Genomic DNA, 17359 nt, shown 5'->3' with positions numbered 1-17359 from the left:
GCCAAGTCCATTACTGTCTAGCAATAAGTCATAGACATTACTCATTAGTCTCGCCACAGTGCATTAGCGGTTATAAGTCATATTAGTCAAATGAGAGGTACGTGTGATGATCGGTACTGCATGCGTTTGCGTTGGGGAGCGGAGGGACATAAATCGTGCTGGTAATAGAGTCCAGCTGCTTTTGCAGGGAAAACGAATGGCAAATGGCGAACGTTCATCAACATTGTCAGCCCCCCTCTCACCACCAGAATGTGGAAACAGTGGGGGTCTGATGGGGTAAGGGCATGGGAGGCATGGACACCCACTGGGTTTTGGGAAAAGAAGACCAAATTGAAGGGGACACCTGAGCTAAGTCACTGTACCCCCCTAAAAGACAAGTCACTCAAAACCATCTCCAGATCTGGTTTTCTGGTGGTTGTGTGGCATTGTGTTTTGTTGCTCAGGCTGTCAACAGCGTGTCTAAATAAGTTGACATTGGACTTTGAGGGCTTAAAAGGGGGAAATATTTCCTAACTGTACTACTTGGTGAAACGTCATGCGCTTTGTCCGATTTGTCGGTTTCTGATAAATGACGGACATTGAGAGAATCAATCAGCACATTCAACCTCAACATACTCTACAGTATGTCTGTCTTTTCAGGCTGGTCTCGCCAGTTTTGTAAGTGACAGTGTTTTCTTTGTCGTCTTTTTGCTGGTTTCAAGTGTCATTCCAAATCTCATCCAACAAATGAAGGAAAACTAAACCACAGACAACAATTTTCTCTTTAATAAGACTCCGATACTCCCTCTGACCCTTCAACACACAACAAAATATATTTATAGCATATACACACACACCAGCATTTCCTTTTCAAACACATTAGAATCTGTGGAATCTCAATGGAGGCAACATATCATGCTTCTTGCTCAGGTTTAGAAAAAAAATAAACTGCATACTGACTTTTAAAACGATGCCCTCGTGTACATTCTGTTTCAACACTGATTTAAACTGAATGGATCACTGATTAGACCCAAGGCTTACCAATTCTGAATCTGGAGTACCCATGTGTGTGCTGTTTTTTATTCAACTGATCCCTTGTTCATTTCTATATTCATTTCAGAGTACAATCAATCATAATTGAGGAATGGAACAGTTCAAACAGAAAACCTGTCGACACAGCACTCCTTGGAGACAGCTGACGCTGTGCTGCAACAACATCATTCTTACATTGTCAAAACGTTGTCAAACGTCTTCTTCAGTATTTTGGAGACATTCTATTTGCAGCGAAGCTCCATTTACAGAACGTTTACAAAATATGCTTACAGAGGCGGTATCATTATGTTTTCAATACATATTAGTTACTGGGCAAACCTTGAAAGGCAGGAGTTAAGTAAACATCGGGCTTCCTTTCATAAATTCATACACTATTTATTCCACAGACCCCTCCCTCCTTTAGTCCAACGCTCAAGTTTTCATTTACACTATTCACATAAAACTGTACCCAGTCTTTACATTTCTCTTCAACTTAAATAAACTAAACATTAGAAACAAAAAAGCCAACTCATTTCTCTTTCAACTCATCATAATAATAACAATTACTCATTAGTGTCAAATGTGTATTTTTCCCCCCTCAGGGCTGGTGAAATCTACCATGGACGATAGTGTTATGGAAGAATTGATGCTGTGATATCGTCTACCATCTACAAATGGTAACACTGATGCACCCTGTCGGGTGGCGATGATGTCATATCCTGTTTTGTATTTTGCTTGTGTCTTTTTTTTGCTTCTTCTTCATCGGCCCTTTTCCCAGGTAAAGTTTATGTTTTTTGGGGCCTAGAAAGCAGTCTGTGATTGGTTTGGCACATGTCATAGGGGAAGTGCCCCTTCGGGAAGAAGGGTGCTCTCTACCCGTACGAGCGGAGGCTGGGTTCGGGAAGGTGGGGGGCCTAAGAATCGCCTTCCGTGAGTGGCACACCTCACAGGACCTCTGGAGAGATAATAGACGGAGAGGACAAGATGAGGGTCAGTTTCAACACAGTGATACACCACACAACAACAAGGAAAAACACCAGCGATCCAAAATGGTGTCCATTTTGAGCCGTTCTGAATGTGCCATCTGAATGGTGAGCCAAAATGGTCGCCAATTTTAGCATTTGTAAATGTGTGAGGAGGACCCACCCTCACTGACCCTGCTAATGACAAGGCGTATAAACCCTTGACCTGGCTAAATACTACATTTGAAAAGGTCCTGAGTGCATGTCACGCAGGGCATGGACCCATAAGGCTTTATAGGCGTGTTTTTATAGGGTTATGAAGAGGCTAATCAAACCAAGCAGCAGATGCTCCAGACAGAATCCTGACTCCTTTTAATGGCAGACCATCAACGACCATTCAGTCGCCCATCATGTGAGTGAGTGATAGCTAGCTAGCGCTACGAGTGTGATAAACACAGCCTGATTGATGCTAACAGTAGCAATAGATTGACAGAGGCACCTGTCAGGCTGCTAAACGGTCCACCACAATAGCTCACAAGTATCGCCATTTGAATTAGCCCCCGGCGGTATGTTTAGAAATAAACATGTCCCCGATTGCCAATCTATGGAATTACATCGTAACATTCAATCAGCGTCGATACATTAATCTCCCCAGTCACAAACCCCCAGCCCCACGGCCATAAACCAAATAACCCCTCCAAGTCATCATGGTAAGAGAGTGCGGGGTATGCAGACAGGGCAGATTAGAAATGTGATGTTAACTTGTGAAAGACTGAGACTGTGACTTGAAGGCAGTGTGTGTGGCAGAGTGAATTCACTCTGATTAAAGTGGTTCATATTGTTGGAGCTCGTGTGGCTGAAGCTCTGCAGCTGGGTTACCCTCTTCTGTTTGCTTTGGATATAATTTATGACCTGCTGGCAGGCTGGCAGGTGGGGACTAAGGGGAGGGGCAGTAATGCTGACCACGCCGTGGGGAGGAGGGTGAGGGGGATGGGGGTACATAACTGGGCCGGGGTTCTGTTTCCATCCCTGGCAGCTAGCTAGCTCCCCAACACTCATGGAATTCAACACTGGGTGTTGAGAGTAGCAACCGGAGCTCTGGGAGCGAAAGCAGTCAGTATTAAGATACCTCACTCCCCCTCCTCCCCTCTGTGTCCCCTTAGACCCACTGGGGGCTGGAGGATTCCCTCTGTCACCCTCTACCTCCCTTTCTCACCCCCTCTCTTTCCCTAGGGACACTCACGTACGCACGGGTGACGAATTGCATCTGAGACGGCACTAAACTGACCTGCTCAGTCGGATGGCTCTTCGTTGCCAAGGACAACACTACGAACCCATGGCGCCGCTTTATGGCACGTTGTGAACCCTGGCCCTAATGTGAGGAGTCAACTGCCAGAGCAGATGCGAGACCATTATTACTGCTGTAAATGAACCCCAGCTTAATCTATAGTTAAGAACACTGTAAAAAATAATCCTTCAAAGTCTTCGGAGGTTGAGGACACCGAGATACGATTCCTTGCTTGGATCACTGCAAATATTGGCAGAGCTGATGTAATATTATTAGGTTAAGTTGTCATTTGAGGGCTGTTTCCAAGACACAGATTCCAAGACACAGATTAAGCCTGGTCTTAGACTGAAAAGCATGTTCAATGGAGATTCTCTATTCAAATGCATTTTAGTCCAAGACTAAACATGATCTGTGTCCGGGGAACCGGCCCTTGGAGTTCCCTCTCTCTCCCTCTGTCAATGTACCTGCGACATGCTGAGGCTTCATGGGGCCCACTTTTTTCAGGAAGGGCTCATCACTTTCAAAGGCCAGGATTGGCTCAGTGGGCATGTCACTCTCTGATTTCTCCCGCCCCCCATTGCTGCTGTTGCCTTGATTGGCTAGCTGGATGATCTCCTCAAAGTGTGCGGTGTCCCCCTTGCTAGGCAGGCCATTCTCGTGACTGGCTGGCTGGACACCGTTGACCACATGGACCGTGGAGCTGTGGGAGGGAGATGGTTACGGTGGGAGGGAGGGTGAAACATGGTTACAGACAAAAGGACTGCGGCCCCAAGTGGTTCAGTTGCAGATTTTCCCCTCGGGCCTGTTCAGGAAGATGTAACATTATACTGTAGATATAACGTAGATAGAAATGTCTACAAATGTGTAGAACAGAAATGATTGTCAGATAGAATGGTGACAGCTCTATATCTATCTATCTGCAACATTCATAACGTCTGACATGACGGAATACAACCCTGGTCTGCCCTCAGAGGCTAACTGAAGTCCTCAAACCTTGTATTACACTATCCCTCACAAACAAAAACATATTTCTATAGATAAATAAACAATATCTCTACTATTCTACTGTAGGCCTATGTATTGAGGCTCTCTGTTTTCTTTTGTGGTTTGAAACTATACAAATCGGCACAAGTCTTGATTAGAAGGCATCCAATACTGCTGGTTTCTGGTTTGCTTGTTTTCTAGCGCGCATGGTGGTCTTGTAATAACAATAGTGCACGGCTTGCTATTTTACATTTCTAACACAAGAGGAAATAGAGGACATGGTTGTTGAACCTTACCTGTCTCTCTCACCACTATGGTCGTTCTCTGTATTCTTGTTGATCTCGGGGCTTGGCTGGTAGTCAGCAGAGGCTGCGGAAACAAATAAAATCCGCTGTAAAACACACACTCAGTTCTCAGGGCCACCCTGAAGCAAGCACAGACAGAACTCAATATGCAGGATGGATCCGACCAGTGCTGGATTCATGATTAGATACTGCGTGTGTGTGTGTGTGTGTGTGTGTCCATATTTGAGCATGTGTGTTTGTGTGAGTATGTCCAAAGGCCTGATTGGAGAGGAGTAACGCCACCCAACTTGCCTGGACTCCCAACCACATCAGTGCCTCCAATAATGGTTTCCACCATGCTGGAAACCTGGCCACATGTACCCAAATCCCCTATTCTCATTCCTACTCATACTTCTCATTTGCAAATGTTGTGTGTGTACGTGTGCATGTGCGTGTGTGTGTGTGTGTCTCTGGTCAAATGGGGATGAGGGTTATATAAGTAGGAGTAATATTTGTGAATATTTGTATTTATTGTGCCTTATGTTAGAAGAAAACTGAATTGAATTGATGGGCTGAATGTGGTGAGTTGTCCATTTACAGTCACTAATCCAACCCTGCAATGCAATGCATTGCCATAAAATATTCCCAGAAACTGAAAATCCCCCAGACTGGGTTTGGACTGCAAACAATAAGCACACACATGGGTTATACTGTCCTAAATGAAAGCAGTGGGTCCGGGATTCTAACAATAGTATTAAATACTCTTCATATGAGAAGGGGAACACAGTGCAGATGGCGATGAAACAAAGATCAACATTCTACATATCAGAAGGGAGGTCCCTTTTTATCCTTTTATCCATTTTGTCCGTAACTATAGCACTTTACTAGCAGCACCACATATTAACTTCATTCATGCTTTTAGCCTAGTCTAATGAGATAATTGTGCCACATATTTACATTGGCTGTTTTTGACTGTGCATGTTCATATGTATGTTTATATTGTTCTATTGTTTGAGAGCTCTTACGAAACGTGTTTTTTAGTACTTACAAATGGGTTAGATAAACTTGACTTGACAAAGTACTGAAGCTAAACTGAGAGGTGGGAAAAAGTAGAAGTTCAATCCCTGCATTCTAATCAACAAGATTCCTATTATATAGGAAGAGGAAGGGAATAGATCACGTAAACGTAAGCAACACACAGTCGGCTAAATCCTAACTTGGAAATTGGCCTAAATCTTGGGGATTTGCATTTTCATTTTGAGTGAACAAATGTCAAAGTTAACATTAAGACAGATACAGCCATCCAATCAAAGAAGCCATATTATCCCACTGGGCACACACTGGTTGAATCAACGTTGAACCAACTTGGAATAGACATCTGTGCCCAGTGGGACTTAATTCGTTTATTAAACCAGTCAGTATCTAGAGCTGAACTTCCCCATTAATGTGGCAGTGAAACATAGGCTGGAAAAGGACCAGGGACCCACTGATGTTTGAATCCGTTCCCCCCGGATATCATTGATGAACTAATCTAAATTATAATGTTTTTATTTAACTAGGCAAGTCAGTTAAGAACAAATTCTTATTTACAATGACAGCCTACACCGGCCAAACCCAGATGACGCTGGGCCAAATGTGCGTGATACAGCCTGGATTTGAACCAGTGTCTGTAGTGACGCCTCTAGCACTGAGATGCAGTGCCTTAGACCACTGCGCCACTCGGGAGCCCAATACATTTACAATACATTTCCTTTCAGGATTAATTGAGATGAATTGTTTGACTCCGAGTCCAAACATCGATTTCCTGAACACAAGAGCAATATAATGAACAAAGATGGACGCCATTTACACTGCTCTTCATTTTCTGCTTACCTTTGCTGCTCTCGGCCTCTTTGCCATTGGCTTGGGAAGGAGGTGGGGACTTGGTGTCTTTCTACAGAGATAGATTATCACGTGTTACATGCATTTTAAATCGAGTGAAGTGCATTGCCATTGTGCCTTCACAACAAACGTACCTTTTCCCCTCCGTCTGTCTTGCGCGTCCTCTTCATGATCTGCTCGAGACGCTAAGGAAGAAGGCACAACGATCAGAGAGAGGGAATAGACTGAGAATGTTAACAAAATGGCGGATGCAGATTAAGTGCTCAGTCCCCATGGGTTGAATCACAGTAATACAGTAACTGTGCAGTAACTTCATCTCAATGGACTCCTTGTTGGCACCGAACAGCTAAACAAACACCCAAATCCTACCTGGTACAAGATATTTATTTTTATTTAACCTTTATTTAATTAACCAGGCAAGTCGGTTAAGAACAAATTCTTATTTACAATGACGGCCTAGCTGAATGCAAGATAGCCATGATGCTAAGAGAAGAGCTAGCTGCCATAAATCAAGTAAAGCATACAGATATGCCAGATGCGGGGCAGCTCTGATGTTGAGTTTTGATACACGCTATTGGTAAAGTGGAAAGTTAGGTGATCCGTGTGTGCCACAGGAGGTTGGTGGCAAATTAATTGGGGAGGACGGGTTCGTGGTAATGGCTGAAGCGGAATAAGTGGAATGGTATCAAATACATTAAAGGGATACCGAGTCAGTTGTACAACAGATGCCACTCCACGTGTTCCGTTCCAGCCATTATTATGAGCCGTCCTCCCCTCAGCAGCCTCCACTGGTGTGCGTGATCCACAGAATCCATACCCAGTCAGGTATGTAACAGCAGCTGTGGAGCAGTGTGCAGAGGCGTGTGACTCAGCAGGCGTTTGGGTAGAGGACATACTGTTCTTGTGCAGTAATACCACTAGAGCCTGGCTCAACACACAATGTGGAGCTGCTTCGACCAGCTGAGCTGCATGGGCCTCAGATAAGAGAGGGGGGAGAAAAGAGGGAGCGAGGAGGGGAGAGAGAGAGAGGGAAAGAGAGAGAGAGGGAAAGAAAGAGAGGGAGAGAAAGAAACAGAGGGAGAGAGAGAAACAGACAGAAAGAGAAGGGGGGGGAGAATAGGAGAGTGAGGGACGAAGGTGGACAAGAGACAGGCGGAAAGAAAAAGAGAGGGTGAGTAAGAGAGAAAGAAAGAGCAAGAGTGAGAGAGCAGACTCAGAGGGTTGCAGTATGGTCTGACTGTGAGTGGTACACCAGGTGCGGGCAGAACACATAACCCTGGACTGCACACTGAACTGGGCCAGTTAGGACTCACTCTCCACCATAACTGTTTATATATAGCCTGAGGTCTTGGACCTAGTATATAATCTTCTGCTCAAACAAACAGAGACTGTTTAAATCAAAACAAGTAGCCAGGATAAGCCAACATCATTCTTCTTGGCGGCAGGAATATGAGAGTTGATATTATGTTCAACAAATCCTTGTCTAAAGAGTGAAACAAAAAGAAACGTAACCATAAGCTAAAGCATAATTTCCTGTTGCTACTAGAACAACGTTCCTTTTGACTGATCTAAGGCCCTGTGTGTGCTTACTGTAATGTGTACTAAACATTTCCCTCTGTACCTTTGGAATATGTACAGTACAGAAGAAATACAGTAGTCTGCAAGTCTGTTACGGTGCCAGTCTGTTTGGCATGACAATTCTAGAAGGAGATGGCAATAGTGGCAATAGCTGGAATTCGATAGGAGTTGGCTATACACACAGATATGGGTACCAGGGTAGAGAGGACTCTGGTGGGGTATACTCATGTAGTAGAATGAATGCATGGATCTTTTCTTACCTTTTTCCTCTCCAGTCTCTCCTGCTCCTCCTTCTGGAAGTGTTTCTCTCTGTCCAGACGCTGTTTCTCAGCCTCCTCCTTGGCCTTAGCCTCAGCCTCCTCTCTCTGGAAAGCATACAGATTACAATGTAATCAATGTAATCTTATAGAAAAAAAAAATACATTTCACATGTGTTTTTGGAACATATGCTTACGCGCATGTGGTTTCATGTTAACACATTAACTTCATTCACATGGGATCACATGTGAGATTCATGTGAAATCCGTAAGGATTTACCGTAGAGATACCGTAGAGATACATTATATTACTGACCAAGACGACAGCCCTTTTAGTCACACTGCTGGGACGCCAATGTCCATTCTAGTGTGCTATTTATCGTATGGATTTTACGAGGCTAATAACATGCTACTACCACCAATAGTGTTGTTGTATATGCGTTATCCTGAGGGAGATAGTATTTCCTGTAGCTTTATACAGTCACTGTTTGTGGTATCAGAAGTGAATATTTCTAACATTGTTAGAATTTTGTCATTGTATTGAACCTGTCATTGAACACAATACCCTTTCTAGCCTACTGTATTTTTTAAATACATCATTATTGAAACTACGAATGACACTTCATTGACAGCGCACTAGAGGGTATCAAAGGGTCGTCAGCCAGAGAAAACCACCACTTAGACAGAAACCAAACAACCCCAGGGGCAGCTCCTATCTCCTATCACACAGTCTATGTTGACACTGCAAACAAACCCTTCTCTGAATCAGTGTTTTCTGGCTCACTGACTGACATCTGTTTGTCGGGATCCTAGACTCGACTGCTCCTGAGCAACGGCGGTAAAACCATTGGTAGACACAGGAAGTTGTCAGTGAGTCAAACGGACTCGGGCCTTTTCTGCTGATCTCCAAACAGTGAAAGGGGCGATTCAATGTGCCATTAATGTCAATGTCTGTAGCCACTGGGAAAATATTGACCGACGCTAACGACAAATCACATTGGTTGAAATTGATTTGAACAAATATACGAAACAAGGTTGGTTTTGAGATATGCCTTATCAAATGAGGTCAGGTAGATGACCAACTTGGCTAAAGTAGTGATATGGGACAGACAGGGTTACAGAAGGCTCTCTGTCACAAAGCAGGTGGACAATAAGAAAAGCAGACGGACAGACGGATGGACAGACACAGCCCCTCTGTCTGCTGGTAGTTGGGGGTGCTTGTTCACCTGTTTTTGTAGGCGCTTATTCTCCTCCTGTTCTGCCCTGGCTCTCTCCTGCGCCTCCTTCTCCTCATCCACACGCTGGGCCTCGTCTCTCAGGCGCTGCTCCTCAGCCATGAGGCACGCCTCCTCCTCTCTGCGCTGGCTCTCCTCCGCCTCCCGCAGCTTACGCTCCTCTCGCAGGACCCTGAGCAAAGGGCGACAAGCATTTAGCAATCCTACCTATAATGCAGTCTCCTACCCACCTTCGCTGTGTCGCCATGAGTCTAGCGAGCAATACAACCTATAATGTATCACCAGGGGCTCTCTATCCAACCAGTCTACCAATCAAAGCATAGGCTCATTTACAAATGTGCAGTGCCTTCGGAAAGCATGACTTTTCTCACATTTTGTTATGTTACTCTTATTCTAAAATGGATTTAAAAAAAACTAAATCCAATCTACACACAATACCCCAGAATGACAAACCAAAAACAGGTTTAGACATTTTTGCAACTGTATTAACAATAAAAAACAGAAATACCTTATTTACATAAGTATACAGACCCTTTGCTATGCGACTCGAAATTGAGCTCAGGTACATCCTGTTTCCATTGATCATCCTTGAGATGTTTCTACAACTTACAGCCCACCTGTGGCAAATTCAATTGATTGGACATGATTTGGAAAGGCACACACCTGTCTATATAAGGTCACACAGTTGACAGTGCATGCTAAAACCAAGCCATGAGGTCGAAGGAATTGTTCGTAGAGCTCCGAGACAGGATTGTGTCGAGGCACAGGTCTGGGGAAGGGTACCAAAACATTTCTGCAGCATTGAAGGTCCCCAAGAACACAGTGGCCTCCATCATTCTTGAATGGAAGAAGTTTGGAACCACCAACACTCTTCCTAGAGTTGGCCGCCCGGCCAAACTGAGCAATCGGGGGAGAAGGGTCTTGGTCAGGGAGGTGACCAAGAACCCGATGGTCACTCTGACAGAGCTATAGAGTTCCTCTGTTGAGATGGGAGAACCTTCCAGAAGGACAACCATCTCTGCAACACTCCACCAATCAGGCCTTTATGGTAGAGTGGCCAAATGGAAGCCACTCCTCAGTAAACGGCACATGACAGCCCGCTTGGAGTTTTCCAAAAGGCACCTAAAGACTCTCAGACCATGAGAAACAAGATTCTATGGTCTGATGAAACCAAGATTTAACTCTTTGGCCTGAATGGCAAGCGTCACGTCTGGAGGAAACCTGGCACCATCCCTACGGTGAAGCATGGTGGCGGCAGCATCATGCTGTGGGGATGTTTTTCAGCTGCAAGGAATAGGAGACTAGTCAGGATCAAGGCAAAGATGAACAGAGCAAAGTACAGAGAGATCCTTGATAAAAACCTGCTCCAGAGCACTCAAGACCTCAGACTGGGGAGAAAGTTCACCTTCCAACAGGACAACAACCCTAAGCACACATCCAAGTCAACGCAGGAGTGGCTTGAGAGGATCTGCAGAGTAGAATGGGAGAAACTCCCCAAATACATGTGTGCAAAGATTGTAGCGTCATACCCAAGAAGACTCAAGGCTATAATCGCTGCCAAAGGTGCTTCAACAAAGTACTGAGTAAAGGGTCTGAATACTTACGTAAATGTGATATTTACGTTTTTTATTTTTAATAAATTAGCAAAAAAATTCTAAAAACCTGTTTTTGCTTTGTCATTATGGGGTATTGTGTGTAGATTGATGAGAGGGAAAAAAAAGATTTAATCAATTTTAGAATAAGGCTGTAACCTAACAAAATGTGGAAAAAGTCCAGGGTTCTGAATACTTTCCGAATGCACTGTATACATCTAGATTTACAATAAATCAGTTAACATGTGCTCTAGCTTAAAGAGTGAATCTTTGTCTTTGTACTACTTTGGCAATAGCTGTGTCAGGAAAATAAAAAGTTCAACACAATCAGGAAATGAAACTATTTTATAAGGAAATAGTTGCCTGCTGATAAAATGGAAAGGAACAGAGAGCAACAGGAGCCCGTTGCCCAGCCTGACAGCTGTCACGACATAAATACCCAGTGGTCACATAGTAACTATTGTCAACGTGCTACAATAGGCTGACGCAGGAAATCCTTTTTAGCTCATAAACCTGAGCGGAGGGGGGCAACTTAAGCCGTTACACAAATGTCAACAGCTCCACACCTCCGGGGGGTAACACGAGCACCACACATACTGTATCATAGACAATGCCGAGTGGTCTAATTCTGCCATGCATATGACATGGTGGAGAACTGTATTGTACTCCATATGTTGATGGTTTACACTTGAAATTATTCAAATTGTGATGTGCTGCCATGGTTACTTCCACCTTGTCCCTTCAAGCTGGTAAGACATAGGTTGTATTTACAGTAGAAAGGATAATGGTCGAATCCTCCAACCGAAATTTCAGCAATTTTGCAACCCGACTAGACGCTGCAGTGGCTCTCTCCAGTGTGGGTTTATGTACTGTACATGAGGATAACATGACTCTCACTTCTCTCTCTCCTCCAGCTCGCGTTTCTCCTGCTCCTCCCGCTCCCTCTGCTCTCGGGCCTGCCTCCTCTTCTCGGCCAGGGTCCGGGCGGCCTCCTCTGGGTTGTTGGTGCCCGCCATGGGCTTGGCTGATGAGGAGGCTGGGGCTGGGGACGATGCAGGGACACTGGGGGTTGATTGGGCGGAAGGAGGGACCTCAGAGGGAGTGGCGGTGGCCGTCGTGACTGGTGTACTCAGTGAAGGGGGTGTGGCCGGAGCGGAGGATACCACGATTGAAGGAACGGGGGAGCCTGGAGAGAGAGTTGAGCAGGAAAAGAGGAGAGGAATGGAAAAATACAATAAGAGTGGTCTAAAGACAAATCACTGTTCAAACTATCGTCTTCTTTAAGCTGAAACGCTGATAAAACTGAGTAATTACATTAAGACAAGTACACTAGACCTCCGGTCTAGATTCCTCTTGGTTGATGTGAGACACTCTGTGATGTTCTTAATTCAAACAGTGGCAAAGCATGGAAACTTTGGCCATTTTTGGATTCTGTAAACTTGTAATTATAGCATTTTTGCAGTAATTAGCACCTCCTCTGCTTTTCCTCGCTGTGTGTGAAGGAGAGAAAGACAGAGAAGCTGTGTAACTCACTTAACGAGCTGGCATTGTCGGCGTGCCTAATTAACTACGACGGTAATCATCCTGAGGCTGGGCCGGCGCTACAGTGCACCGACGCGCACGCACGTGCGCACACATTCACTTTTTCCAGTTTGATTTTCAGGTTCACTCTTCTCAGCCATGGGAACAACTGAGCCAAACCACAAAGAACTGAAGAAGCAAAGTATGAATCAGCCGTGGCAGGGCGACGGCCAATAGAAAACAGACACACTAAAATCCAACTTGTGTCAGGGGGAAATGAAAAGGTACTGAATTATATGGGTATATAGTGTTCTCACGGCTTGTGTGCCAAGTGCATACAAATCTATCAAATTCTAAATTATCTAGGGTGAGTGAGTCCATATTTTTCAAACCATTTTTCAAACCATTACAAACCACACCATAACTAGACTGAAGACAGGACTTCCATTCACAGAGCTTAATGTCAATGTAAATATAACTGGCTTTAAATGTGACATAACACAGGAACTACTCTGGGGCATTGCAGAAGCAGTGGGTTGTTTCCCTGCTCCACTGGAAGCTTAACTTAACATCAATGCGAGCAGAGGCCGAACCACTTTATCAAGTCAGCTACTTTGAAATCTTGAAAATAGAACCAGAGAGTCATTTGACACTGAGCAGCGCAAGCCTGTCACGAACCGCACTGCCTACGCGCTTCATTGAAATGAAAAGGAGTGTCTCACGCTCGCCGAGAGTTACGCGTCTAGTGTTACAATTGAACTCATTCCAACAACATAAACAATACACCCCCCCCCCACTTAAAGTGAATGTGGTTACGCTGATTAAGCCCTTTAAAATGATCCTGCACAGTTGTGATCCCTGTAAGAGTACACTTTACTTACACATATAACCCTCCACCTGGGGGTACTAACTAGCTACTGCATTACTCACTCTTGCCTTTGGGCTCCTCGGGCGTGGCTGACCTACGGCCGCGGGTCTCCCTGGCCCTCTCCAGGGTAACGGGGGAGGAGGTGCGCCCGTGGTCCACCCGGGCCGGGGTCCTAGCCCTCTTGGGCCGGGCTTTGGGGGTGGAGGGGCTAGCCCGGGCTGAAGAGGGGGGTTTGGGGGAGGCAGCGGGGCTGGGAGAGGAGGAGGAAGGTCTTGCTCTAGGAGTAGTGGCGGGTGAGGCAGCTCGCTGTCTGGATAAGGGACTAGGACTGGAGGGAGGGAGGGAGGGAGGGAGCTATTATGTAAAACATGAATACAAACAGTATGTCCGACAAATCATTAGAAATCATTAGAAATATGTAAATAATAATAAGCAAACAACAGTTAAGTAAAGTTTAGTCGAACATTTAGTCATGTCCAGCCCTAGGGATAAAAAAATAGTCCATCTCTATACACAATAAAGCAAGGAGACTACCACTAATACCTCCAATGAAGTAATACTATTAAAACTGTTTCTGTTACATATGTGCCTCCCTAACCTCAAGTCTCAGACAGCAGTCAATAAACATGACCTCACCAGGTAGCAGGGTCAGACACTACACAACCTAACACGTGTAACATAGTGTGGTCTGTGACAGAGCATTATGGGATGGTTTCCCAGCAGTAGACAGTGTAATAGTCGTCCCATTATACCAGAGTGGTGTGTGTGTGTACTTCTCTTCCTTAAGGCATCTGGCATTCTCATCTCTCTCTCAATTCAATTCAAAGGGCTTTATTGTCATGGGAAACATGTTAACATTGCCAAAGCAAGTGAAGTAGATAATATATAAAAGTGAAATAAACAATAAAAATGAACAGTAAACATTACATTTCTCTCTCTCTCTCTCCCTCTCTCTCTCTCCCTCTCTCTCTCCCTTTCTCCCTAGACCCTTTTGTTAAGTCAGAGCACTCGTTTTTTCTCTCTCTTCCCTCCATCTGTCAGTGAGCCCCATCCATTTCCATGTCCCGCGGCCGGCTATGATTAACGCGCTGGATAAATATCCTTCGGCTCAGGGGCCTCATGCTTTTAAGTCTTAGCCTGAGTTCACTTCAACACACTGACACACTGGTTTCACCATCTGCACTCGCAGTCATGGTTATCTTTGTCTCTTACTGTATCCCTAACCTCAGGAAACACTCTAAGCTCTAATTTTAAGTCTTATACCCTATTCACACTATAATGTCGACCCAATCTACATATGCTGTGCTGGCTTGTATATGTTCTTTAAACATTGTCCTTTCCTGAAAGTTTTCAACAACTAAACAGGCCAATACACTACAGCTGGGCTTGGCTTGGTTCGGCTCGGCTCAGTAGTGTGTACAGGGTGTTTAGTGCTATACTGTGCCAAATGCAGATACAGTAGATCCACGTGAGAACAGGTTACCTTGGGTCCGGTCTGTGCCTCATGCTGGGTAAGGACTGTCTCTTCTTCAGCACCTTGTCTTTGCTGAGAGCACTCTTCTCCTTCTCGTTCTCCCGCTCCTTGTCCTTCTTCTCTTTCTTTTTCTTCTCTATCTGCAGAGAGACAAGAGACACAAACCATCAGAAAGGTATTAATGAGGATAAAAACATCTCTCTCAAAACCAAATGACACATAGTACATTCTAGCTTATTCAAAGTGCCAAACGGTGTTCTATTGTGTTTAAACGTTAAGGGATGGTTGTAGTCGGCGCTTCAGATTTCGGACCACGCAGGCCTGCGGGCGACAGGGGTCGAGTCGTGTCTGTTTGTGCCCTTCACTGTCTATGACCCTCTTTCGATTTGTATCTCTCTATCTTCTCTCCTCTCTATCCAGTCAATGAAATTGAAAAATACGAAAGGAAAGAAAAAAGGATGGTTGACGTACCGGCGTGGAGTCGCGTCGGCGCTGGGTGATGTCGGGCGTGCTGGACGTCACCCTCCAGCGGTCGGAGCAGCGGTGGTGAGGCCGGTGGGCACACAGCGTCAGCGGGCTGGCCGAGGCCGAACGAGGGCATAGGGGCGACTCTGGAGGGGACGGGAAGGAGAGGCACATAGAGAGCAGGCGAGAGATAGAGAGAAGGAAGGAAGGAAGAGAAATAAATACGACACCCATATCTAAAAACGCAAGCAGAGCACAGGCAACAAAGGTATTCATTGCCACACATCACTTCACACACCCTACATCAGTGTTTCTCAAACCTCTCGTCGGTGCCCCTCAAACGTTTCCCAATTGTGTCGTGTCCAGAATTATCGTAGTTCATCAGCTCATTCAAGGGCTTGATGATTAGTTGACATTTGGAATCAGATGTGCTAGCTCTGACTGGAACAAATGATCAAATAGCTGGAAGTGCTGGGGGCCAAGAGGAGAGGTTGGAGAGATGCTGTTCTAAATGACAAACAACCCCCGCCAATAGCAGGTCTCATCTAACCCAGTGGGAGTGGGATAACTACTTACGGCCTTTACCGTTGCTGAGCACGCTGGCGACGCTGCGGCTACGGGCCAGAAAGGACAGGGTGGGCGTCATCAGTCGGTCCACAATGCTGCTCTCCCACGGGCTCAGATGGAGGCTACGGGCTGCGGGAGAGGACAAAACACGACCAATTTTATCACATATATTCAAAGTCCTACGCTGGCCTTAAGGGGCAAACCAGCTTCATTTTCAAAGCCGGTTTGCCTCTTAGAGCCACCGTGAACATCTCCACTTCTGTCTCGCCACGTCAGACGACGTCAGTGTTCAAACAGTTTTAATATGCACCTTATACCCACTAACTGTTTGATAACTATTGCAACCCCATTTTAGTAAATGACTCAAATGTAATGATCCAATATCGCATTGTCATCACAGTGTCACAGAAAGGCCTTTTGCTTCTCGTTCTTTTATATAAAATATCGACAATGAGATAATCTTTGCTCAGTTAGCTTTCCTACGTTATATATTATAACGACAGATCAAATAAGACAATATCTCACCCGCATAAACCCTTATGCCTCTAGTAAACACTCACACCAAATAAAGCCTCAAACCAACCCAGGCCTACGCCCCATTCTTATGCTCTATGGGGAAATGGTGGGTTCCATATTAGACTGGGAAAACTTCCAGACGCATAATAACATGAGAGGGAGGAAGAACACAACCTTTATGCCAGAGCAGTACAAAGTAAGCACTGCCAGAGTTAGCAAAAAAACCCTCTGGCTACGGAGGCATCTGTTCAGAACATTGACATTGAAAAACGAGGGAGGAGAGAGAGGAGAGGGAAGAGAGAGATGAAAGAAGTCCAGCGCAGAGGTTTGCTCTGGGTCTCGGTACACAAAAATCACATCTCACTTCCCTATTAAACCTGCCCTGAAGGATAATAAGGTTATCCAGCAGAGAGGGAAAGCGAGAGAGAGAGAGAGAAAGTGTGCGAGAGAGAGACTGAAATAACAAAGAGAGGAGAGTGAGCTTTTGATAGACAATGAGTGAGACAAAAGAACTAGGGGGTAGAGGAGAAAGAAGAGGAGTAGAGGTAGAGAGGAAGAGACGAGAGAGAGGAAGACGAGAGAGGGGAAGAAGAGAGAGGAAAAGAGGGAGAGGGTTACGCTTTCAGCAGAGTCCCCTTAATCTATTTTCAAGCATCACAGGTGTTCCTGTGGAGTTTTCAGAATGCGCTTTCTCTCAAAACGCTGACTCGTCTTTCAGTGGTTGACTTTTTATTTATTTTAAACACTAAAGTTCCTATGTGTTCGCACCGGTACACTGCGACCTATTTAGACATGTACTTCTGAAAGAACTCTGCACCTGCAGAGGTGTTCTCGGTGCACTGAAACACCACTGACTTGTGTGAGTAACTCTGAATA

At 45.1% G+C, this 17359-nt stretch overlaps 1 protein-coding gene across 15 annotated transcripts in view; it reads right to left on the bottom strand.

Moving 5' to 3' along the window:
• Positions 1-743: 743 nt before the first annotated feature.
• The window catches only part of LOC106583045 (MAP7 domain-containing protein 1), a 62706-nt gene continuing 46090 nt past the window's right edge, over positions 744-17359 (bottom strand). For 12 of the 15 annotated variants that reach the window (XM_014166879.2, XM_014166806.2, XM_014166850.2 and 9 more), the window contains 12 exons: positions 15977-16096; positions 15407-15546; positions 14945-15075; positions 13524-13789; positions 11970-12258; positions 9472-9652; positions 8249-8353; positions 6545-6595; positions 6402-6462; positions 4542-4614; positions 3726-3961; positions 744-1966 (listed from right to left, as the gene is read on the bottom strand). In XM_014166879.2, the coding sequence (XP_014022354.2) occupies positions 1956-1966; positions 3726-3961; positions 4542-4614; positions 6402-6462; positions 6545-6595; positions 8249-8353; positions 9472-9652; positions 11970-12258; positions 13524-13789; positions 14945-15075; positions 15407-15546; positions 15977-16096 (1664 nt within the window). In that variant the 3' untranslated portion in view covers positions 744-1955. The remainder of the gene's footprint in view (positions 1967-3725; positions 3962-4541; positions 4615-6401; positions 6463-6544; positions 6596-8248; positions 8354-9471; positions 9653-11969; positions 12259-13523; positions 13790-14944; positions 15076-15406; positions 15547-15976; positions 16097-17359) is intronic. The other 3 variants (XM_014166812.2, XM_045704268.1, XM_014166871.2) reach the window with 1 other exon arrangement.

The sequence above is a fragment of the Salmo salar genome, chromosome ssa02, assembly GCF_905237065.1.
Source record: "Salmo salar chromosome ssa02, Ssal_v3.1, whole genome shotgun sequence".
In the NCBI taxonomy this organism is placed as follows: domain Eukaryota; kingdom Metazoa; phylum Chordata; class Actinopteri; order Salmoniformes; family Salmonidae; genus Salmo; species Salmo salar.
The sequence above is the reverse complement of the archived record's forward strand: the minus strand, read 5'-3'. Positions and strand labels throughout refer to the sequence as shown.